Genomic DNA, 26386 nt, shown 5'->3' with positions numbered 1-26386 from the left:
ATTACCAGATACTAACTCAAGAATATGGGATAGTAACTCACAATTACAACAGTAATTCAAATACAAGCTAGTAACTCATAATTACGAGATAGTAACTTATTAACACGAGGTAGTTAGTCATAAATACGATGAAGTAACTCTTAATTTCGAGGCAGACAGTTATAAATACGATATCGTAACTCCTAAATTACGCGATAGTAACTCATGAATAAGAGGTAGCAACTGACAATTACAAGTTAGCAACTCAAATACAAGAAAGTAACTCATAATTATGAGGTAGTAACTCATAAATACAAGATAGTAACATATTTACGAGGTAGCAACTAAAATGTGAGATAATAAGGTATAAGATACTCCAACATTACGAGATAGTAACTCTTAATTACAAGGTGTCTAAATTTTAGTTTTCTTTTGTGAAAGCAAGATGTTTCTGCAGTCTGTAGCATTGTATCAAAAAGTGTCAGGTACACTGATATCAGATTCACAATACGTATTGTTAATTCTTTAATCAGACAGTTCTTAATTTAAACATAACTAATTATGGACGATTATTTACGCAAAGTTCTTGTGTGCTTGTTTGTGTTTAGACATTTAACATTCGAGAAACTGTGGCTTCTTTTTTTAATGAAAAAAGGGGTGGTTGCAGAAAACATGTTCATGCTTCCCAGTGTAAGATACAGAGGAGATTTTGTTTTGATATTTTTGCCAAAGGCTGGGTATCAATCAGAAAATTTCAAACAATATCCTAACTGACTAATAGGCTGCAAAATGAGAGGCTTTCAAATTCTTCACTTTGGGGCTTCAACTTGAAGGGCCTAGCTACCAAACACTGGGGTACAATGAGAAATAAAGACAAAGACACCACAGAAAAAACAGTGATCCAAACAATATTATTTACTTGGAGCAGGATAGGGCTGGGCAATATATTGACATTATATTGATACTGTGATATGAGACTAAATATCTCAATATCTTACATTTTGCATATAATAGGTGTCCTGGTTTTAAAGGCTACGTTACAGTGTTTTCAGACTGTTCTGGTAAGACGTTCTGCTGCTCTATTATTTTCCTTTACCCACTTAGTCATTATATTCATATTACTGCTGATTATTTATCAAAAATCTCATTGTGTAAATATTTTGTAAAAGCACCAATAGTCAACCCTTCAATATAGTCACAATATTGAGGTATTTGCTCAAAAATATTGAGGTAGGCCTATTTGACTTTTTCTATATCACCCAACCCTAGAACATGCTCCATAATACACACCACTGCTGCACCTACAGCCTATGGACCGTTTCGTTGCTATTCTGTTGCTAGGGCAACAACTTTGGTCCCTGTTTACTTCCTGTCAGCTTCAGCATTAACATACATTCAAACAGGAAATACAAAGGGACCTATTTAGAATGTTTATGTTGTCCAGTTTGAAACAGTCTATAAGTGACACCCAGTTTCCAAACATCTTAACAGGGTCTCTCTCAGGTAACAAACATGTTGATATTAAGATGTTCCTGGGAAACCAGAGCATATGCATTAGTTGCATATAGAGAAACCAATGTCCTGTGTGGAATCATTCAATCAATGACTACACCAGTTTAGATTGTGTCTACCACAGAAACTGACAGGTGGGTGACAAATGAAAGGAAAAACATAAAAAATAAGACAAAGTGTGTTATTAAGTTTTTGCTTCAGTGCTCCCCGTCATGGATTCATACATAGTGTGTGGAGCTCTAATGGAGGGATGAACAGACACTTCCTAGCTGCATTTTTTTATGTCTCTAATTTCTTCTTACGTTTCCTTTAATTTGACACCCGCCTGTATATACGGTATATATACCAAGACTGAAAATGCAGAGGGCAAAGCAGTGGGTCACTTGTCCTTCCGAGCACCCTTAGTGACTCTGTGAGCACGAGAAATATGAAACAGATTATAAGTTTTAGGAAACATCACTGAAACATTTCATCAAAAAGGATCATCACTTTATTAAACTAAAGTCATTTCAAATTAGCAACATAAAACAATCATATGTAAACAATGTACAAATGCATCAGGGTTAAAGAGATTTCAAGACTTCATAGATGTGTTTGATCTAAATGCATAAATACAGTATGCATATTTGTTACTGATTTATTGAGAGGCTAAACTAGACGTTTTAAGTTTAACAATTAGCATATACACACGATTCTTTGAGTTCAAATAAAAATTGACACATGGTCTCAGCTACAAACTGCAACAGTCGCCATTTAAGTAGTGTAATTTACTCCCTTGCAAACTTGCAAAAAGCAGCAACAAAATGGCAACAAAAAAAGTGACACTGTAGTGAAATGACAAAGGAGTGGGACCTTTAGATCTGCCTCTCTTTAGAGAGGTTAGAAGCAGTAACAATAAAGCCATTTTATATCAACAAAAACACTATCTACTCTATCTATGGCAATAGCTGCAATACTGACTGATAAATAACAAAAGGAACATTTTATTATTCTCCCCAAGTTTAAAAAGCCAGTTTCTTCTGTGCTGAGCTCCTTGTCAGTCCTAACTACACTGTTAGGGAGGGAGCAGACATGCGTGTCTTTTCATATGATGTCACCAGGTGTCTCAATGCAGACACCCCAACCAGCCAGTAGTAGACTTTTCACACTGTCCTTAGCCCCAGGCTGGGGGGGGGGGGGGGGTTCCCTTATCCACTGTAAGGGTTGAAGGACAGAGGGGTGTTGTATGCTGCCTTTGATGCAAATTGTGATTTGTGATATTGGGCTTTATAAATAAAATCGAATTGAACTGAATAAAAAACAAACAAAAAAAAAAAAATCACACTGGCACAATCCTGGCACATGCTAAGTGTGCCAACTTTAGCCTGCTCTGGAGCAGAGTTAGCCCCGAGTTTGCAGGGTTATCTCCTGAGTATGGACTTCACCTGGGGCTAAAAGTTGCCAGTGTGAGAAACAAGGCTAAGTAAACAATAGCATGTTAGAATGTTAACATGCATTATGTGTTCAAACAAACATTTAGCCCTGGGATAGTGAAAGTGAGTTGTATAGCCCTGGGCTTAGGTTGACCCTTGGTAAACAATGTGTAAGTAAAAATGGGCTACATTAGCTGAGGCTAAGAGAATGCCGTGTGAAAAGCCGATATGAGTCTCTAGTGCAGTGACAAAGACATGATCCCTCACCAGCTTCCCATCAACAAACACTGAGAAAAATTGTGTTTGAATCAAGCCCTTAAGCCCCGAGGAGAAAAGGAAAGTGTAACACAAACATTGTAACTCAAAAATTGGAAGGGGTTGAGCATTGGAATTTCTTTTTTCAGTGTATGTGTGTGCGTGTGTGTGCCTGGGGGCCAATAAGATCTGGGAGCATGGCTTTGAGAGAAACTCAACATTATCTGGACTGTGGACATATTCTCCTTGATGATGAATATTATCATCATCTGTGAGATGGAGGAAACAGAAAACTAAGGGAAATGACTGACAGCTTGTATAAAGAGTTGATTTTCTGATATTAACTACATAAACTGCACAAGCAATGCATGACAGATGTACGTAAATATCCCAAGAAGGAAACCTCCCTGTACGTTCAGGGGGCAGAATTAGCTATTAGCATATAGCAATCTGTTTTTAATAAAGCGGTGAATAGCTTTGCACAGGACCTGTCGAGGAAAAACAGGTAAGACACACCGTTACTGTTTATGCTGTCTACTAAATATTGAAAAGTTTATACGTCTTTCAGATCAATAATAGCATTACTGCTATAATACCCATATCCACATCACTAACAGATCTCTTTAATGCTAATGTTAATCATGTGAGTGGGGCTCTGTGCTTTTAACCCATGCTGTCTGTAATTAGTTTGCGAAATGGATACAGTTCATTTTTCACTACCTGTACAGCTAACTTTGTGTAGTCTGGGTTAGCTTTATTACTGCTGTTAGCTGCCTTGTCTCACTGGAATATGTGTTGCATGTACAGATGGCTATTAGAGTGCGGCATGGGGTACAAAGGATTTTGGAAATGTTATAACAAACGCAGCATAAGAATTTACCTCCAAATCGCCATTTGCATGGTATCTAAACCTCTAAAATGTCCAAAAAAAGCAATCATCATGTCATAATGTGTTTTTCAGCCCTGCGCACATTTCCTCAATTTGTTTGATTCATATTTTGTTCATTGTTGTGAATGTTTATATTTAATCAGCTCTGACTACTGAGTCAACTCTGCCACCATTTACCGCACAAAATAACCCCTAAACAAATTTAAAGCCGTTTCTCACCGCTGCAATGCGAAATTGACACGACACACTGGGTCTGGTGTAAATTATCCTCAGTGAAGTCTTTCATTTTCAAAAATGAGGCCCAAAGAGTTTCCTCCTAAATGGTGCCAGCGTCCACTCCACACAACCAAAACCCATCCAGACGGCTAACATTAGCTACACATTACATACCCTAATCAGACCCAAAATGTTATGCTAATGCTAGCTGTTGTACCTAGCCCCATTCTGTGATGAACATGTAACGTTATATATATCAGCTACATTACCATCCTTGTATTTCAGCTGCTGAGCAAGCCATTCACTGTCCTTTATTTGGTTGTTGAGGTAGTCGTCGCAATATTTGTTGTACGATAATGGGTGTTGAGAAAGCAAATTAATTAGATGTTCCCCCATTTTGGCAGCAAGCTAGCTATGGCCTGGAGGTATGACAACAGTTGGAACAAAGGATTTCATTGGTTACGTATATTTTTCGCAGGTGGAAATCTGCTGAAATCGAAGTCAGTCTGAATATTTTTTCCTGCGCCTAATATTCCTTGGGGGTGTGCAAGCACTTACAGGAATCCAGAATATCAGCTTTTATAAATTTCCAAATTTTTCCGGTCAAAAATCCATGCTCGGTATGAAACGGCTTTAAATGTGCACTTGATTTAGGTATCAATCCAATTTTAATCAACAACCACAATTTAGCCCAAATGTAAACGCTCATAGCAAAGTAGGAGAGCTTTGTAAAAACTACTGGCTGCTGTTCCCTCACAACCCCTCTGTACATTTGTAACTGGTACAAAATTTGGGAACTGGACAAAAGCAAATTTACGACCACCTGTTAAGAGACGGGTCAGGTGTTGCTCAGTGCTCAGGTTCCTGGAATCGCAGATGTTTGGGATGAAAGAGGAAGTCTGAGTTGCAGCTGACTAAAGTCAAAGCATGCTTCTACAAAGATACTTATTTGCATTCATATGCAACGAGGAGTAACCACAGCTCACACAACTTTTCAACTTTTACATTTCAAAACCAGTTGTGTGCATGTGCCGGTAAGTTGAGCCCATCAAAAATGTGGCCCTTTGTTTTCTGACTGATCTACCAGGACTGATAAACAGCCGTCTTTTCTCTTCCGTGTACATCCTGATTTGATAAACACAACACTGCCTCCTAGTGCACACAGCAAACACCCATCTTTGCTCAGAAACATGTTTTAGACTCAGGCAGTATAGAAGGGTCCATGGTGTCGACTATTAGAGTCCAGTCTTCCAGGATGCTTTGGGTTCAGGTTATGGAATGTGAGTGGGATTATTAGGTCTAGGCTCTCAGAGGTTCTCCTTACTTTCGTTTGCTCTTGGTGTCAGTGGTCTGGAAGACACTGGAGGCAGACATGAGGTTCTCAATGTACTGACCCAGAACCTGGTTCTCAGACTTCAGTTTCAGGTTCTCCTCTTTGACAGCGTCCACTCTGGCAGACAGGTCTGCACACACACAACACAGTCATCAGCAACATTATACAACAGAAAACCACACAGAACAAAAATAATGTGAACGTCAGACTTCATGGTTGACCTTCACCAGTATCTGTCATATTTATTATCACTTCTTCTTCCTCACAACACATTATTATGCTCATCACCTTACACTCTACCCAGTGTGATTTCTCTTTATTCCCGACATGTGGGGAGAATAATCCATTGTTAGTTGGTGTCAGTATTTCTAGAATATCCTTAAAGTGTAAAGTGTTGCAGTTCATTATGCAAGAAATCTCAGCAGGAGCTCAGTCTGGCTTCACTGCATGAGAGAGTGTGTCAGTATTTAATGTTTGGAAGAGCTGCCTAAGGCTACTGCAAAAATAGGAATAAAAAAAGTGGAATAATGTTAGGTCTGTTTTTGGTTTTTACAACCACACTTTCATGATGGATGATGTACACACTGGTCAGTGTAAGCTGGTTTTAAATGCAAAGGCCAGAACACACAGAAACAAAGCTGTCCTCCTAATATTTATTTCGCAGGACATTGTTTTCGATAGTTATAAACATGTGATACCCGAGAGGTATGTTTTGCTATGTTTTACGGTCTTTGCACACTGAGTCCGTTTTTTTCATCTGAAATTGTTGTTCATCTCAAAATAAATACCACCTCACTTTGTGTTTCTTATGTTTGCGCACTGAGTCCGAAACCTTCATCCATTATTAAAATTTTCAGAACATGTTCGATATTCTGTGTTTTTCACATCTGTCAGAAGCTTGTAGAAACATTTGACCGAGAATCGGTGACGAAAATTCGGCAGCAGGACACAGCCACAACAAGACCGAGGAACAGGGCACACAGAATCATTTCATAACTCAGCTCACTTTCAATGGGTCAGATAGTAATATTCATGGGGATGATGAAGAAGAGCGGGAGGATGTGGACCGGACCCAGAATGTGGAGACAGAGAGGGAGGGTAGCTCCCTCTCTGTCTCCACATTCTGGGACACAGAGAGGGAGGGTAGCTCCGCCCCATCATGCAGTTGCAGTGCCAAATTCAAGACACAGGGAGGGAGTCATGACAGTCAGACTGGTAACTCCAGGATGGATGACTCATTAATAAAAACTCATCCAAAAACCAAAATAGCTTTCATGTCAGCTCCAAGGAGAGAACTCACCAGTGTTTTTATGTATTGTTTTTTTTTTTTTTTTTTTTTACTTTATATCCCAGCCCATCACAGCGGGTGAGGGGAATCTGCTGATTCCAAACTGTACATGCCAGAAATAAGATTTGGCTGCCAGTCTGAACACAGCCTTAATGATGTGAGCTAATGTCATCTCACAAGGATATTGAGAATATAATTTAAATCCAGTCACCTTATTTCTTGCATCTGCTATACTGACACTTAGACTGTCTAAAAATGAAAAAGTGTGTACATGTGTTTGTTGTAACTCACCCTCTAAAGTGTGTTGAAGCTCCAACACCTGGTTGATGAGCCTCGTCTTCTCTTCCAGCTCAGCCTGGTTCTCCATGTCACCTGCAACCATGGAAAGAGGCAGTCAAACACCTGGCATATGAACTACGGACACATATTGAGTGTGAGTGTGAGAGTGAGTGTGTGTGCTGCCTCACCATCGTCTGAGCTCATGGTGAAGTACTCGTCTTCCTTTTTGGAATGCAGGGCTGCGACTCTGGGGAACACTGCAAGATTTAGGAAGAACACGTTATTTAACCAACTTAGTGTACATGTTTACAATACAAGGAACACCTGGTTGAAAACTTCATGACTTGGACCAGTGGCCACTATATTAATGACGTCATTCAATAAAACGCTGGTGTGTTCAAGTGTCTTCACCAAAACATAGGAATATCTACATGAAACGTGATGGGTGCTAAGGACTTACGTCAGATACGTTCATTTCAAAAGTACACTATATTAAAAGTTCACAAAAGGCTGTTAAGTGTCATGCCGAATTTGTCTTATAAGAACAGTATGCGTTATGGAAATCCTATCTCCGTGTATATGGTACGCATTTTAACAGAAAAGACCAAAAAAAAAGCATTTTTACCATAAGTTCCACATTATAATCTAAAGATGCACCGTAGCTGAGTGATGTTACTTCACATACTACATTAATACAAGCTGAAGCAAAGCAGACCTGAGTCCAGCAGCCCACACACACCGGTATCATGTCTCTGGCTCGTTACCTACCCGTACTGTAACGGGTGACAGAGGCGGCTAGCAGGCTTAGTCAGGCCTGATGCTAACTAGCGGTTAGCATGCTAACACACTAACCAAGTGCTGAATTTTCCAGCTGCCACACACAGTGCAGTGAATAAACGATAATGTGAACTTGGCGTACATACCTTACGACTTGAAAAACAGGGGCTGTTGAGCTGAAATGCAGAATTTGGACGAAAATCGTGAGGTATTTGTGTTTACTCCCACAGCCTGTGTGTGTGTAACACCAGCCGTGCTCAGTATGACCATTACACAGTGCAGCCGCCAGGGGGCGATGTGACACCAGGAGGAAAATTAAAGCGATAACGCTGCCTTAATCAAGCCACTATTGATTAATATTGTGCTCTTACTGTTTCAATGTTTGTGTAAAAAGGACTTAGGATGTGTATACGTGGCTTTTCTAATCGTTTAGTGTCATTGCTAGACGCCACAACCTCTATGTAGACACCGCAAAATGATGACATCAATACAGATCAATTATGTGCAGCATCCTCAGAAGTACATGTGGAGCACAGGAAGACGTCTGATGTGCATCTTTACAGACAGATAATGGATGGATGGAGAGGGGATCCCATCATTACTGTGTACAGAATTCTGACATAAAGGTAAAGGTGAGGATACACGTTGGGTTGAAGGTAAATAGATGGTGTCTCTCCTTTGATTAAGTATTTTAGTCATACATGTTTACAGTATGCATGTGTGCTGCTGTGTATGTACATTATGTATCTTTTTATGTGTGTAAATGTATGTATACATGTACAGTTTATTTGTGTATTGAGAACCTTTAAAGGTTCAGTGTGTATTGGCAGGAATGGAATATAATATAATAACTATGTTTTCTTTAGTGTATAATCACCTGTAAATAAGAATCGCTGTATTTTTGTTACCTTAGAATAAGCCATTCATTTCTGTATAGGGAGAGGGTCCTTCTCTGTGGAGATAGCCATGTTGAACCACCATGTTTCTACAGTAGCCCAGAACAGACAAACATACACTGATTCTAGATAGGGCCATTCGCATTTGTTGCGTTGGCCACCATAATTCGCAGCCCCTCTGTGACGTGCACACTAGTTATTTATCGTTAAACTGCTTTATTGAATGTTTTGCCAGTTTCAATCACCTGTTTGGTTTTGAGAGCAGACCTGTGTGAATAATTCAGCTCCTAGTAGCAACCTCCTGAAAGTCTGGATCAGAAATAAGGTGAGCACACATTAGCAGGTGCTGGGATAGCAGCACACCTACAACATGCCAAACAGCATAGGAAAATACTGATTTGTAACATGTAACTGCTCTGTATTTTTACTTTTGGTCCATTTATTTCGGAGAGGAAGGAGCTCTGTGGATAATTTCACCCCTGGTAATAATCTCCTGAACAATGAACACTGAAGGAATTCCAACTGGAAAAAGTTTCAGCTGGTTGCAAACTACAATCCTCAAAACTAGATCCACTAAATCCCCCTAGATCGTACACACTGCTCCTTTAAGGAAAATCATAACACCACCCTTTCTTAAAAGACATCCTTGTATGTTTAAAATTAATGACAATTGCTCATGAACTAAATAAAAACACAAACTTTATTTCACTTTGATAAATCAACCTTGAATTTTTTGGTTTTATAAAATGTCACTGTGCTGAGGAGTAATATTCTATGTGTATATGTATGGAAATATGAAATGCATGACACACTCGGGCTTATGTGTTTGTTACTATAAAAAATAGATCACACAGGTCATTGCTGTCCCACAAAGTATGTCTGACTTAAAGGTATCTGAGAGGTTACAGAAACATAGCATTTTAAAAGAACATGATCCTGGGCTTTGTTTAGAATCAAACAAATGACACTGATTAGACCTCAGCAGACTTACAAACAGATGAGTATCCTGTGAACAATCCTGTTTCTGAAATACACCTACTATTTAATAGGCTGTTCTGCATAAGTAGGCAGTGGTGAAATCTTCAGAGATGGATGTTAAAGTACTTGTGTAGTATCCCACGCAGTACTCCAATCAAAGCCAGTAGAGACAGAGTGACAATGACAGCCAGAGTCAGGTAAAACCCAGGTAACCTGTGAACCAGAGAGCACTCAGTCAACATTCTCACATCAAATACTTTAACTGAAGTCATTACTGTTTAAACAATGTATCAGATAAATGACCTTTTCTTGGTGGACTTGACATATCCGTTGACATATATTTGTCTGGCGATAATGTACACCAGTCCTCCTGCAGCTGCTGTCACCTCACAGAAGAACAGGCCACAGGTCCACAGCGTCACCAGGAACAAAGGGTAAAACTCTGCACAGTTCTGACTGCGAACACACACCACAGTACACATGGTCAACTTTCACAAAGTAACACCTTTGATCGACTTTGACTGGGTAGAAGAAAGCCTTGATATGGCAAATTATGATTTTGGATAGCTGATTGCTGATATTTACTGCAGACACTCAGCTTCTTCACTCTATAATCAGGGTTTCTTTTTTCCAAAATTATATTATTACCCAGGAGTAAAAGACTCTGAAACAGCTCTCAGGCTACCATGAGTATACACCGTATACATGCATTTAACAATAAATGAGACTGATGGTTTATTTAGGCTCAATGTTAGACATGTATACAGACACAAAAGTATCCTTCTGTCCATACTTTGGGTCATTTCACCCACATTTGTGCACATTTTCTGAAAGTTAATGGATATGGACAAAATGGAGTAGGGCCACTTGAAATCACTGAGGCAGTGTTGCATAAGTGAGATACTACTGTAGGACATGACAAAGACATTTTAAAAACGGCGGAATGGAACAAATCAGTGGGCTAATATAGTGTAAAGAATTCTCCATCCACATGTCACAGTGTATTTAATGCCCTATCAGATCACAGCTGTCTAAAATGCTGCCTCTGTTAAAAGGTAGATCATTACGACCTCCTTCACCGTCACCTTGTTTGTTGTTGTCAGAAATTTTTGACTGTCCTCTAGTGCCATCTGTTGGATTAAGCTACGCCAACATAAAGGACACAAGGAAGTATGAGGGCAGTATGATGGACATGTTTTAAATGGATGTATCTATTTTTGTACATAACGGGCCGCATTCAGATTGACTTCAGACCTGCAGTCCTCTATTTCATTTAAATGGAGTAGGGGCGTGGCCAGGGGTGACACAAGCCACACCTAAAAACTGATTGGCCACCCTATTACCCTAAACTATGATCGGCTTTCTGCCCAGTTAGAGGTGGGACCCTAGGCATAGTCATTAAAATTTTGTTGGGTTGGTTTGAGTTTCCAAAAGACCACCATCAACCCAACCACCCAATACTGTCAGTATATTTGCACGGGGCAGGGGTGTTTGGCGTCATTTCCACCACAAACATCAACCTGTTGGTGGGGAGATCACCAAAGTCCATCGAATTCATCCTCTGAGGACCATGAATGTACCCTTGTGCTGTGTCTAATGATGCTTTTCTATATTTTTTCCATATTCTGACAGAGTTCCTTATGTCATCATGTAATCTTTGTTGCCGGTGTTGTTAATGTCTCCCTGATTTCAGATCATATTCCTGCTGGAACATGTCCGGTTGTAAAGATTTTGGTTTAGAAGCTTTTATTGGTGTGGGCTTTTTCAGTGCAGCATTTCAGACAGTGGGTGAATACAGATGTTCCAGCACAGACAGTATGAGGATATGTGTGTTCGTGTTTTTTAACATTAATGTATGGAAACGTGTAAAAACCCAAAATACATTACACAACCCAAATTGATTATTCTTTTGCACAATCAGTATATCAAATAGATTGTGGTGTATGTGAAACACCACTGACAGATACGGTTTGACAAGTATTTTAGAGGCTGTATATTAGATTATGAAAACACGTAAGTCCTCTTACTGTGCACGGAAAGTCCTCTCAAACTCTGGAGGTCCAGTGACAGAGGGAGGCAGCACCTTATGGGCCATCCTGGACAAACCAACCCGACGGGCCAGGTAGCCTGGAAGGAGACAGTGATGGGGGGGTTTGAGTCTCTATAAATGACTCAAACAAAACATAATACTGTGTAGTAACATATCAGTGCAACAATCCAGAGCACAAGTAGGCTTTCAGGCTGTCACAGGCCTACCTTTAATGGACATGTTTTCAGACCTTTAAAGCTAAAATCTTGGTGACCTAATTAATCACTGATCCATGATATTAGGGTGTCGATGAAAAGAGTTTTTTAAAGTCTACTGTCACTACAGTATGTTTAGTACAAATTCTACTTAAAGTTTAATCCAAAAACACACCCACAGTGACATGGGAGCGTGAGACGAGCACTTGGTAAATACCCACTACACCTTTTGCTGAACCAGAATGTTTAAGTCGGTATGCTGACGTGTTAAGCTCACCCATATGCAGGGCAGACAGTAGAGACACTGCAGCCAACAAAAAAGGGGAATCTGTTCCCATGGCTCTGCTGAAAATCCAGCGCTTCACACAGTTTGCCTTCTGTAATGATTAAACTTTACATAACAAGCAGGAGGTACTTCCTGGGAGAAAGGCAACTTTAGCTCATCCCACAACAAGTGCTGTCACGTTGTGTTATTAAAGCCCTGCCCTGTTACTGAATAAATGAAAAAAGGGAAGGCTGAACTAAAGCTCTTAAAGGTCCAGTGTGTAGGATTTAAGGGGGCATATTGGCAGGAATGGAATATAATATATATACTCTTTAGGGTTTAATCACCTGAAAACAAACAGGAAACGGGTTCTTGGATATCACCATGTTGCACTGACATGTTTCTACAGTAGCCCAGAATGAACAAACCAAATATCTAGATGGGGAAGTTTGTGTTTCTGTGTTTTCATGTTTTTGCATCTGTCCCTGTAGATCGCAGCCCCTCTGCTACACGAGTGTTGGAAAAATGCTTTTTTAAACTTGAAATTGCTTTATTTAGTGTTTTTACAGATGTTAATCATCGGGTCCATTTGGTTTGGAGAGGAATTAGCCTCTGCGGTTAATTCAGTCCCCGTTGAAAACCTCCTGAACGTCTGGACCTTAGGTCATCATAGAAAAAGTGAGCACGCATTAGCATGTGCTGGGATAGCAGCCTGTTTGCAATATAATGTGAAACTGCTTTACTTTGTGTTTTTACCAGTTTTAATTACTGGGTCCATTTGTTTAGAGGAGTTAGAGACATCTGCAATCAATTCAGCTCACAGTAAAAATCTCCTCAATAATGAACACTGAAGTTTCAGCTGACTGCAATCTGCAATCCTCACCATTAGAGGCCACTTTACCCCCCTAAATCTTACACACTGGACTTTTAAATGTGTCCCACTGCTTTTGCTGACAGTTATACACTCACAACATTTTTGCCATTGCCTAGTAACGTTGCTGTGCTGGATTTTAAAGTAGGCAACTCTTTGCCAAAACTGCCATAACCACTTTGTAAGTCATAGATATGTGTTGATGTGTTGGCTGTGTTTCTGTCTGTCATAGACTGTAAAAATAAGGATGCAGATACTGTGACATTGGTCTGCATTGTGGCCTTTGCCATCTTGTTTGTTTGTTTGTTTGTTTGTTTGTTTGTTTTTATGTTTTTTGAGCCAGAAGTGACCATATTTGGACAAAAGGCTGGCAATGCGGAAGAGTGAGGGGTGGATCTGACTGTGAGGCTGGGGACACTATTGGCAGACAGCCTGTCACTCAAAGTGGCCCCGCCCTTTATTATGCATAATTTAGCCTTAATAAAATGGGTGGGTGAGTTATATAAAAATTCAACCCCTTACAGATGTCAAGAACAAGGAAATTAGCTATAGAGACCAAGATCATTTTGTACCAGGCTGGTCTATAGGGACTGACTGGCTTCTGGAGCCAGCCTGAAGTGGCCATGCAATGAACTGCAGTTTTTGACACTTGTGTTGGCTTTATTTTTCAGCCCCAGAGACTGATGATTGGTTTCAATTGTTTTCTGCCCCCTTGTGGTCAACAATTGTTCACTACATTTTTAAACTATAGTGGTGACCCTAAAGAATAAATACAACAGGCAGAACTTGAAAGGAACAAAGACACACACTGTGAACAGGAGGAACAATTCCAGATGCCATAAGACACTAAGAAAGACAGGAAACCCTAACTTTTACCAAACTGTCCACTATGTGAACGTAGTGTGTTTCCCATCTTAAAGGAACATATCATGACAGCTGGCTGTTGTCTTGTCAGATAATTTTACCCTTATGATTCATTAGAAAAGAGATGGTCTTACATACTCCAAACTAATATAGAATCTCTCCAAAGTGGGTGGGGTCAATTTTCTAGAGGGGCGTAACACTGCTGCCCAGGATAAGGAGGGGCCGCACATCATTTACCACCCAGACCAATGACTGCATAACTGCACGGTGAAACTGAATGCCTTATCTGATTTCAGATAAATAAATGAACTGATAATATAATGTGTGGCAATTTGTGTCTCATTTGTCTTCTTCACTGTATAGTAAAAACTAGGCCTGCACAGTTAATCAAAATATTATCAAAATTTGTAATAAGGCCAAATGCAAAATCCAGATCATAGGAGCTTTGATTTTTTTTATCAAGGTAAAATGTGTCACAACATACCAATATAAATAAATAAAAAAATAAAAAAATAAATATTTTTTTTCAGTCAAAATGAAATTCAAAAATTGTGCAGCAGTCATTGTAAAAACTGCCAAATGTATCAGTTGTCACATCAATTTACCTGTGTACATTTATAGACTGTATATCCAGCTACATCACAACCTTTTACATTAATCATTACATTTATTGGCATCATATTTGCACTCTCCACTCTGTAATGCTATATTGTTGTTTACAATGTACAGAACAGTCTGAATTATAGACGTTGTGTGCTGTTGTTCATTGTATTATTTATATAGCCTTTATACTTTTAATACATATTTATCTATATGTCCATTTCCGTGTCTGAACAGGGCAACAAAAATAAAATAAAATAAAATTTTTAAAAAAGTCAAATGTCACATACCTGACCAATGAAGCTGGTTCTGATTCTGATTCTGCTCATGTCATGTCTACATGACGCCCTATGGGTGACAGGAAAAGCAGTCAGAGCTGTGGCGTGGTCACCCAGCAGCCTCCTGCAGCATGGACAGCGATGATGACAATGTAGAAGAGGTTGTGGAAGGTAAGCAACACCTTCCTCTTGTTATTCACCTCTAAACGATGAGGTGTCGGTTATGTACGGTATTTCTGTGCCGCTCTGAGATTGTGAATTTTCCGTTGATCTCCATGAGTCAGTGTGTCGCTGGGCCTGCTGGGTAACTTCACAGCGCCACGGACTTTATTTCCGAAGGCAACCCGCCTGACAAGCGGGTGAGGGCGGCCTGGGTGATAGCAGTGCCCCGCTGCTGGACAGATTTGAGCAGGCAGGAAATAACAAATAACATGAAAGGTTATAATTATGTTTTTAACAGTCTGCCACACGTGTGCTCGGTTTCTGAAATGTGGCAACACTAAATTTGCGTGGCATTTTCACACTTTGTATTTCTTCTAAGTTACCGACGTGAGAGATTTTTTCGCTTAAGTGTTGTTGTTTGTGTCTGAAGAGCTGAATTAATAAAAGCCGTAATGTGACACACACTCCTGTTTGTTTTCTGCAGGTGTGAAAACTGAACGCAAATCTGGAAAAACGTGAATGTTTGTTTCTTTTTGTTGTTCGCACCTCGTGTGACATTATCTTTTATGATTTGTCAGGGTCTAACAGGAAATACGACATAAATGTGACCCATCAATACATATAGTTAGAATAAATCCTATACAAAGACAACTCTTGATGAGCAAAAGTCCTGTCATTCACCCAGGACAGACTCCATACCGATGATGGCCACAGGGGACACTGGAAATACAGTAGCTCAAAAAGAATGAGGGCTAATGGGCAGGTTTCACAAAATCCCAAACCACTGCTATTTTAGGGGGTTCCTCCTGTTATGTCCATATATAACTTAGGAACAAAGTTAGGCTACTAATATGATTTTTAATGTCTAATCGACATGGATACTGAGGAAGGTTCTGAAATCTATTTAGAGATGCTGAGATGAGATCATCCTGACAGACATAGCGCCTTCTGATGGCTGAAAACATGAAAAAATAAAGCTGCACTCACTCACAGTGATAATGGACCCCTTTTAGAAGCAATACCAGTCTTCATAAGGTGATAATATGTTAGGTGTAATGTTACGGCTTGTTCTGCTGCTCCCTAGTAGCTACAAAATAAATCAGTGCAGCTTTAAATTTTGTATGTGCATTCTTAGCCACGTGCACCACCTAGTCCCATTTTGTGTGTTTGTTTAGATGTCGCAGTCACTACTGCTGGGGGGTGTCTGCAAGAAACAATAAAGACAGAGAAGTGAGTCTTCTCAGAGATCCGTGATTACTCATAAGCATCATGAAGCAAAAAGTTTAGGCTTAGCAGGGCATCTGAGAACCTCTAATAAAACATTTACATGCTTTAGCTTTTTTGATTGGTTATTTCTGTCCAAAGTAAATTTACAATGCTCAATTATCTATTCGGTTTGTTAAAGGCTCTGAGAAGTGGGTCCAAGTCATTGTTTTACAGGTCACAATTATGTCTGAGTTACACCACCAGTACTCAACTTAGGTCTGTCTATCTGTGTTTGTGTATTCAGGTCCGTTGGATGAAGACGATCAGCCCCATGGGTTCTGCACAGTAACTTATTCATCCAGTGATCGTTTTGAAGGACACTTCACCCACGGAGAGAAGAATGGCAAGGGGAAGTTCTTCTTCTTTGATGGAAGGTACCGTTAAGATAAGGCAGGAAAAACTGAGACTTTTATTTCAACTATGTGACTGCTGTGTCACATGTTTATCAGAGCAGTACATTTTCAACAAGCTAACACTAGTGTTTACATCCAAAGGCATTTTGAAACATTCTGGTTTCAGAGCATGTTCTGCCGAAATCTGGCAGTGTGTTTTCCAGAGACAGTCAATATTTCAGTTATAAAATTTAAATAAGATGAAACATTGGACATTATGGTTAAAAAGAAATAAAAATGAAATTAAAATTTTAATACTACATCATGTAAACAGTTGTAAAATTGTGCATGTTTGTTTGCACTCCATAAAAAAGCTTCTTGTGCACCACAAATGTATCAGAAGTGGGGAAGTTAACGAGACGCACATTTGCCACAGCAATTACCACGTGCTCATTCTTGAAGGCTTCTCTCTGGTAAAACCCACACAGACTTTTGAAAACACATCCTATACAGCATTAAACTGATCTGTGAGTGGTTTGCCTCCATCTCCATTAAAGTGCAGTGTCCAGTCACTTCCCAAAGTGTTTCAGTGGAACAGTGAATCAGACTGTCTCAAACTGGGCTGATCCCTATCAGTGATACTTATATTGCAAGATAATGGCAGAATCAGACCAGATACAGACCACAGCTGTGTTCTGGTCACAGGACAGTGACACTGCAGTCCAAATACAAGGAACAATAGTAACTGTACAGTACAGCACAGTGGCCTGTCACGATATGCTAAATCATGCATGTGTTTCTCTCAAAGCAACCCTTTCCTTATAATGTCCCACAAATATGTATGTATGTATCTATCTATACATATATATATATATATGTATAGATAGATAGATAGGTAGAAAATTTTTTTTTTACTTTTCTTTTAAATATTTTTTTCCTAAAAATATTTACAGTTAAAGGGGCAAAAAGCGAAATCGTTTCACCGCTAGGTTTGCTGTTGTGCACTCTGCTGTGTTTAGCTATTCCCCTGCCTACTTCAATGATGATGGTACCTGTAATAAATGTAATATATTTGCTGAGATGGAGGCAAGGCTCAGTGACTAGAAGAGCTGGTAAAAGCGCTCCATAACTGTAAGTTACTCCAGTAGCTGTTGGCAGCCGACTTGGCTAGAGCCATCGCCGGATCCCAGCTAATGCTAACACCGGGAGCTAACGCTAACGTTCCTACTCTTCTCCGTGAGTGAGAGTGATGTTTTGGCCTGGCTACATTTTACAATGCCAATTGCAAATGTTAGCGGGGCTGCCGGGCTAACGTTACTCACCTAACACAACCGTAATGCCTGACCCATTGCTGGGACAGAGCCGCTAATAACTCAAGCTCCGGACATCAACCCATGCTACGATTGTAACATTAAATTTAATTGAATCGACATAGCGACATGTGCCTAAAGTTACTGTAACACTAATTAAAACAGACATTTGACTTTATGTTGTTACTTAATGTTACCTGTCCAGGAGAAGAAGAGCTAGCTCTGAGTCAGATTGTAGCCCCTTTAGCTCTCGCAGTGCTCTCCACCTTGGAAATGCAAGGCCAATGTTAATCCGAGTTCTGTCCCTTTCTTTATCTGACAACTTCTTCGCCAACAACTGTTGTTTCTTTAGAGGTAATGTCGGATCCTGGTCATTTTCAGGTGAATGTTTCGTTCCGCTCTCTGCCATTTCACTTCGAAAATATGCGCTGCCATTGCTCACTGGCTGTAGCCTTTTATAGGGAGGGAGGGCCAAGGGCTCCGAGAGGAGGAGGAGGAGGAGGAGGAGGAGGGGGGGATCCACATGAACGTACATGAACACGCAGCTGGACCGGCTTGTAAACAAGGGGCTGGAGATCAACACAGAGAGAGGGTGTGTGACGTCATGCTATACTCCAGATGAAATTACACCTCTAGTTCTTCACATAGCGATTTTTTAATTCCTTCAATCTAGAAATGATGAATTTTGCTTATTGCTCCTTTAAGTTTGGAAATATATATATATATAAAAAAAACTTGAAATATTAAAATATGTACTAGGAAAAAAGTTAGGGTTTTTTTTGAGTATATTATCACCTTTTCTTCTATTTTTTTTAATATATTACCATTTCTTTCTCAAAACAATACTGCATTAATCTAAAAATAAATAAATAAATAACTAAATAAAATGCAAATATTACCTTTTTAAAATCTTGTAATATTAGGACTTTTGCTTTCAAACTATCACCACTTTAATTTTGAAATATTACTCCTTCAAAATTCTACCATTTTCATATGAAGACTTTTATCTCAAAATTTAACCTCTTCAACCTCAGAATATAACTTTTTTTATTGGAACATTACATCATTAATCTCATAATATTATGTCTTTTTTCAGGAAATATTGCCACTTTAATCTTGAAATATTACAACTTTTTATCTCAAAATAATACCACTTAAATATTACGATTTTTTTCCCCCCTCAAAATATAACCTCCTTAAAGTTGGAATATTACCTCTTTAATTTTGAAATATGATAACTTTTTTCCTCAAATATAAAAATATTACATTTTTTTAATATTAGCACTCTAATCCCAAATGTCACATAACTTTTTTTTCTCAATACATTACTTCATCCTCTAAATATTTCTACTTTTTCTTTCTTCTTAATGTTGTTATGTTTTTCCAGAAATTCCACCATTTTGTTTTCTTAGTTTTTTCCCCCCACTGCATTCTTAAACTCTCAACACTGACCCTAATACGTTGTTGTTGTTTGTATTCTGTGGTAGTAGTAAACAATTAATAATATCTGTAAATACAGTTAAAATTAGTAAGGCAGATATTTATAGGCAGTAGGTATTATCTGCACTGTTTGGGTTTACACACGCAGTAATACTTTCATTCTGACCCTACTTATTTAAGGTGATTGAGTTTAATTATATCTCCACTGCAGCCCTCATCTTTGTGTCTCTCCTCCACAGTACGCTGGAGGGTTTCTATGTAGATGATGCCCTGCAGGGTCAGGGGGTGTACACATATGAAGATGGAGGTGTCCTCCACGGGACATATGTGGATGGCGAGCTCAATGGGCCCGCTCAGGAGTACGATGCAGATGGCCGCCTGGTGTTCAAGGGCCAGTACAAAGACAACAACCGCTGTGGGGAATGCTGGGTCTACTACCCTGTGAGTCAGCTCAGTGCTCACTACTGTGTTTACACTGACAGAGTTCACTTGGTTACTTGACTGAAGGCACTTCAAGGGGCATGTTTAGGAAGTGTTTATCTTACCATTACAAGTCCTATATGATACTGAATGTTCCAGAAAGCCCTTTTTAAGACAAAGACACAGTTATGATATGGTGCATATGGAAGAAGAACAGTAACTGAATGGCCTTTGTTAACTGTGTGTATTTTGTATGTTGGTGTGTACTGTGGTGCGTCTAGGATGGAGGCTGTGTGTTTGGGGAGGTGAATGAGGATGGGGAGATGACTGGTGGATCTGTAGGGTACATCTACCCTGACGGGCGCACGGCTCTCTATGGAAGCTTTGTGGATGGAGAGATAATCGAGGCTCGCCTTGCCACCCTGATCTCCAACCAGAGTGGAAGGCCACGCTTCGAAATCACACCCAGCAGTAAGAAGTTAATGGATCCATTTAGAATGGTCTCCTTTCTTGAAGTCTGTCACATTTGTTTTTCAAGATATGAATCATCCGTCCAGGAATGAGTGCTATGAATAAATCCTCTATCACAGAGTTTGTAATTATGAATTCTGATATCGTTTGAAAGTGAATGTGTCATACTGTAATATCGGACTGTGTTCTGCAGTTCTGGTTATATTGTTGTATTTAATGGATGGGTTATTTAGAACAACTCACCAACAACATGACATACTCTGTTTTTAAGGTCCTGTGTACTCGTATGACAAGTCCACATCCACCTGTATCACTACCAACGCTCTGCTTCCTGACCCCTATGAAAGCCAAAGGTAAGTAAGCTTCATACTGCACATATGCTCACCTGTTAGACATTATGTCCTACTGAATTCACCATCACATTTAGAATGTCAGCCGGGCAGAGCCACTTCTTCATACTGTTACCATATTGTTCCTGTGTGTCAGGGTGTTTGTGGCAGACTCTATGATCAAAGGAGCAGGACAGGGCCTGTTTGCCAAAACAGACGCTGAAGCTGACACTGTGATGGCTTTTTATAACGGAGTACGCATCACACACTCTGAGGTATGACACAAGTAAAAAGATCATTAAGAGCAGTGATTCCCAAAGAGGGCCAACTCTGTGGTCAAAGATTGCAGAGAAGATAAACTTACTTGGAAAAAAATGGAAATAACAATTTTTAAAATCTGAATAATGAAAAAATGTCCTTAGCTGGAACACCAGATGACCACATGTTGAGAAAGTAAACTAGTTAGCAGGAGAGCAGAGAAGTTAAGTCTGTTAAAATGTATTGGAAAAGCTAAAAGTAATAGATATATGCTTCAAATAGCTAAATAATAGTGGTTAAAATAGTCAGCCAAAAGTAATGGTTAAACCGTTAAAATAGTTAGCTTAACATTATGGAAAACAGTGGAAGTAGTTAAAGATAACAGGGGTTATAACAGCGAAAAGTACTACAAGAATGCATACTAAAACCTAGAAATGAGTTAGCAGTTCAGCACTCCTGGTCCCCTCGTCTTAAAGTCAGTAAGTTTTTGGTTAGATGCTTGAAGGTCTGTGGTTAACACAAGCTTAACAGACATTTACGTTATGTTCTACGCTATAAAATATGTCAGTAAATGCCGCACTCAGGACTTGTGAAGTACTACAGAATGCCATTACACCATAGTGTAGTTTGTTTATAGCCCAATGTTAGCTTTTTACTTCCAGAGATTGCATTTATGCCTCAAAGAGGGCCGCAGTGTGTATTAGTGTTTCTGTGTCATTGCCATGCTAAGCTAGTTTGCTAGCTGAATGAGCCAGACACTTGTGTCTGTGCTGTCGAGGCCTCATGTGGTAAAGGCCGTTCAGATCACAATTGATGTGGCTACTTATTCATGCAACATAAATGAGCGAAGCACACAGCACCCCTGAGTTTAACAGGAAAGGGGAAGGTTGAGCGAGGTTCTGCTGGGTACCAAGCTCGCTCATCATGTTGTAAAATGTAACTTTCCAGTGAGCACATCACATAATGAAAGTAAATTCATCTGTTTATTTTAGTTACGGATCATTACAAATATGCTGTGTTTTAAATGTAGCATGTAGCCACACTGTAAGAAGAAATAAACATGTATAGAAATAAAACATTTAGATGCACCAATAATTGGTACCTAGAGCTTCCCACCTGTACTTTACGTGTGTCATCAGTTTTCTTGGGCCATTTTGCAGTATTGTTTACTTATTAAACCATTTGTCTGTCACGACTACGTGGACTTCTCAGGTGGACAGCAGAGACTGGGCTCTGAACGGGAACACAATCTCATTGGACGAGGATACGGTGATTGATGTCCCTCAGCCGTTTGACCAGACAGAGAGATATTGTGCTTCTCTGGGTCACAAGGCAAACCACTCCTTCACCCCCAACTGCAAATATGACCCGTGAGTACAAACTGACAGGAGCAGGGGGCAGGGAGGGGAAGAGAGTCATACATTTTTGAAATAAGATTCAAAATTTTGAGATTGAGAGTTCATTCTTGATCTTGAAAAACAATCTCAGCATGAGGTTTATGCAGTAGCTTTTACTTCTATCACAGACTTCCTTAGATGATGTTGTCATGGAATTTTAGTGCTGAGTAATTAACCTAACTTAACTAAATCTAACTGATATATATTTAAATGACATGGTTTAAGCTAAGATGTAAATGGAACCCAGCTCCTGATTAAAATGAATAGGCTAAATGTGTGCAAAAACCTTTGTGTGTGTTTAGAACTGGTAACGTTACCAAAAGGTGCATCAAGGTCAATGCAAATGGTCAGATTTAACTTACTGGTCCAGTAATAGTTTTTTTATGTATATGGGGCAAAAAGCACCTTCTCATACCAGGACATTACATTACATTATGGGGACCCTTTTCAGTATAAGCCCAACCCTCCAGGACGGTCTGTGGAGAAGTCCAGGAGAGATTTATAGAAACTTAACAGCTGATCTGACCACAAAACATAGAAGGTTTAGCTGTTATGATCATAGACTTTGAGCTGTCATCACAACAATGTACATAGCTAACGATGGCTAGCATTATCTACACAGCTGCACGATACAGTGTTGGCTATACAGCACCAATACAGGGCCACAGCCCAAACCTGTCAAGTGTCAGTTTGCATTTGAAACTTAGTAAACAAGATTGTATATAACCCAAGTAATGCCATTTGAGATGATACCTATAAACACCTCAGTTTTTCGAAAACTGCTTTACCTAAGACTTAGGTTGTGATAATGAACTACCAGGTCATGTCATATTATCAGTTGGATTGAAGTCACAACTCAATGAGGAAGTCCCAAAACCACCAGCTCATAATTATGTAAATCAGGTAAAGAGTAAAGAACATAGGGTATGTGATGTCATGATGCAAACATTTCCCTACAGTATTTCATTCATTCACTCATTCATCTTCTAACCGCTTCATCCTCTTGAGGGTCGTGGAGGGGCTGGAGCCTATCCCAGCTACATCGGGCGAGAGGCAGGGTACACCCTGGACAGGTCGCCAGACTATCGCAGGGCTGACACATAGAGACAGACAACCATTCACGCTCACATTCACACCTATGGACAATTTAGAGTTACCAATTAACCTAGTCCCCAATCTGCATGTCTTTGGACTGTGGGAGGAAGCCGGAGTGCCCGGAGAGAACCCACGCTGACACGGGGAGAACATGCAAACTCCGCACAGAAGGGCTCCCAGCAACCCTCTTGCTGTGAGGCGAGAGTGCTAACCACCACACCACCGTGCCGCCCCCCTACAGTATTTGTTTACCAAATATCTCTAACCTGAAAACACAAACCTGCAACCCATTCTGATGCTGCACATCCACAAAACACATAAAGGTGTCCTTTTCAGGGTTATTGTTATGACATCACAAAGAGTTCAAGCAGCCAAATTATTGTGGGTTGGGTTATTGGGGGTTGTGGCAGATATTGATCTTTTTGATAGAGCTATAATTTCAGCAGTTTTACTGACAGCTTTCTGGAAATCATTTATTTGAATGATTAAAATGGTACCACAATACAGCTATTGTATGATTCCACAGAAAGCCAATGATATGTGGGGTATAGGGTTTTAACATGCCGGCCATGAACCTCAACATTGCTGGTTTGAGTCAGGCTGAGGACCTTGTTGCATGTCAATCCCTTTCTCTCTTTATTTTTTATTCTTTATTCTTTATTCGGATCCCCATTAGCTTCCACAAAGTGGTCGCTAGTCTTCCTGGGGTCCACACACAAAACAACATTAAAAGTACGTCAATTTAAAATCACAGAAAAACAATGAGACAATAGAATTCAACCCAAAATTAGGACAAAAGAAGAAAACCAAAATTGTCACAAACTCACTGCACCAAGTAAATGAAATAAAATAAAATTCAAATAAAATATCTATTTTTAATCTGTCAAATGCTAGTGAGACCATATTGCAAACTGAGATGCCTCTATAAAGAACAGTTCGTGTTTGTTCGTGGACTTGGTGCCACTAGAAGACCAGTGCTCAATTGACGTGTCACATACACATGACAAAAACCACTATATACTAGTTTATCACTAAAGAACTGAGGTGTATTTTTCAAGATGACAGTCACATATTTCTTGCCACCTCTCCACTCTTAAATCTCTAATAAAAAAGATACTTTCAAAAAGGGAAAATATATATATGATAATATTGAGTTATTGTCTGGCATCATAATATTTGTTATTAGGAAAGCATGGTAACATTGTGGTTGTCTTTCTTGTCAGAATTTGATTTTTTAATTAATTAATTTATGTATTTTGGTTTGTGCAGGTTTGTCCACCCTCGTTTTGGGCCTATCAAGTGTGTCCGAACCTTGAGGCCTGTGCAGAAAGATGAGGAGCTAACGGTCGCTTACGGTTACAATCACGAGCCATCAGGGAAGAATGGCCCCGAGGCACCTGATTGGTACATGCAGGAGCTGAAGGAGTTCCAGCAGAGCCAGGCAGCTTCCACTGGCCTCTGAACATGCAGATGAATTCCTCTGGACAATTAAACACCCCTCTACCACCTTACAAGACTCCGCAGCCTCATGGCACCAATATCCCCTGCAGCTGCACACCACACCGTAGATATTTGAGAAGTTACCATGCTTCATATGGTATTCAAATGGAATACTGCTTGAGCAATTCAGTATGAATGGAGGCCTAAGCAACAAAAGAACTATGCAAGAAACCAAATGTTAGTCGAGGAGACATGTCTCTGGCTGGAGGTGCTGTCCTGTCTGAGTTTACCACTGTACTCTCCATTACATGTTACATGAAATCAACATTTACATGCTCATAGTTGGTGCTGTTCAATTTAGGATATAATGAAGAACTATTACCATTTTTCTCACTTTTCACTGTCTATATCTTCAATGAACTGTATGTCAGTTGGTTTACAGTGGCTGCAGTTTACTTAACAGGGCTCCCCTCAAGGTGTTGAGTTTAACAGCACTCTTTTACAGCACAGTATTTTTCACATTTGTTTAGCTCACACCTCATTTTAAGTAATTCAGCTTGCCTGCTTCATGCATTTTAAAAATGTAACTTTATAGACCTTTTCTGTTGGCATACAGTATCTACAGTCTATATAACAGTGACTAATTTATTCAGAATATCTGACATTGGTAAAGTACTGTATTTCCTGAGCATTGGTGATTTGTTACTAAAGGACTCTACCACCACAGTAATGACCTACAGAGAGCTTGTTCCACTTTTCTAACCTAATTATCTGTGTTCATACGCTACTAAATAAAGCCCAACGTAAAGAAAATCAACTCACATGCCTCATTTGTCAATATTGCAATGATTGCAGGCCCTTGAGTTGAATTGACACAAAATCATATCTTTGTAGACTGTGTGATATCAGCAAATAATACAGCATTGTGATGAAACTATGATGCCATTAATATAAAAAAATAAAACATTGCACTTGCATAGATTGGGTGTTTGTAAAAGACAAAGTGGCCAACTACATTTTTTTGTGATTTTAAAGGGAAGTTCGTAGTTCCTGCAAGTATTTTGAGAGGATCAAAATGAGAGCTAATAGTGTATGAGAAAAGACATCTTAAAGTAAATTACTGCATTGCTAAATGCTAAGTAGCTTGAATCCAAAGTTAGAAGGCTATAATTTCATAATGCTTTTCATGGCCTACATCTGGTGATACAGAGGTGAACTTCAGTCAGCCAAACTTGAATTTGGCTGACTGAATGTTTCAAGCTACCATTTATTAGGGCTTGTACTTCATGACCCTCCCTGGAGCTACAAATATTTTTCCTTCAGTCTCTCTAAGTGACTGGAGGGAAATGCATGGCCCTCCCTTCACTATAAATAACCATATTTCACAGTTTCTTGCTATGATAAATGGTGTGATTTTAATTTTTTGTTAATGAAAACCCACCTGCAGGTTTTGAGTGTATGTTTAAGAAATACAAAATGCGACCATTTTCAAGTTGAATGTCCCTCCCCTAAGCCAAATGTGAAAATATA

General features: G+C 39.5%; 3 protein-coding genes across 4 annotated transcripts; 1 reads left to right on the top strand and 2 right to left on the bottom strand.

The window, feature by feature from the left end:
* Positions 1-899: 899 nt before the first annotated feature.
* On the bottom strand, positions 900-8217 carry LOC125894081 (short coiled-coil protein B-like). Of its 2 annotated transcripts, XM_049585206.1 has the most exons (4): positions 8087-8217; positions 7352-7420; positions 7176-7256; positions 901-5726 (listed from the first exon to the last, which is right to left on the bottom strand). In XM_049585206.1, the coding sequence occupies exons 2-4, from the start codon at positions 7365-7367 to the stop codon at positions 5584-5586; spliced, it is 240 nt and encodes a 79-aa protein (XP_049441163.1). In that variant the 5' UTR covers positions 7368-7420; positions 8087-8217; the 3' UTR covers positions 901-5583. The 2 variants fall into 2 exon arrangements, with proteins under 2 accessions (XP_049441164.1, XP_049441163.1); XM_049585207.1 differs by lacking the exon at positions 8087-8217 and having other exon boundaries at positions 900-5726; positions 7352-7417.
* A 1301-nt stretch (positions 8218-9518) lies between these two features.
* Positions 9519-12512, bottom strand: mgst2 (microsomal glutathione S-transferase 2). The gene is made up of 4 exons (XM_049585204.1): positions 12336-12512; positions 11842-11941; positions 10118-10270; positions 9519-10027 (listed from the first exon to the last, which is right to left on the bottom strand). Exons 1-4 carry the CDS (start codon positions 12394-12396, stop codon positions 9919-9921), a joined length of 423 nt encoding a protein of 140 aa, XP_049441161.1. The 5' UTR covers positions 12397-12512; the 3' UTR covers positions 9519-9918.
* Positions 12513-14954: 2442 nt separating this feature from the next.
* On the top strand, positions 14955-25673 carry setd7 (SET domain containing 7, histone lysine methyltransferase). Its single transcript, XM_049585203.1, has 8 exons — positions 14955-15107; positions 16609-16738; positions 19686-19887; positions 20148-20337; positions 20609-20690; positions 20824-20941; positions 22137-22294; positions 24686-25673. The coding sequence occupies exons 1-8, from the start codon at positions 15068-15070 to the stop codon at positions 24876-24878; spliced, it is 1113 nt and encodes a 370-aa protein (XP_049441160.1). The 5' UTR covers positions 14955-15067; the 3' UTR covers positions 24879-25673.
* The last annotated feature ends 713 nt before the right edge of the window (positions 25674-26386 follow it).

This window comes from Epinephelus fuscoguttatus, linkage group LG9 (genome assembly GCF_011397635.1).
Source record: "Epinephelus fuscoguttatus linkage group LG9, E.fuscoguttatus.final_Chr_v1".
NCBI classification, from domain to species: Eukaryota; Metazoa; Chordata; class Actinopteri; order Perciformes; family Serranidae; genus Epinephelus; species Epinephelus fuscoguttatus.
Note: the sequence above shows the minus strand (reverse complement) of the source record. Positions and strands in the feature narration are given on the sequence as shown.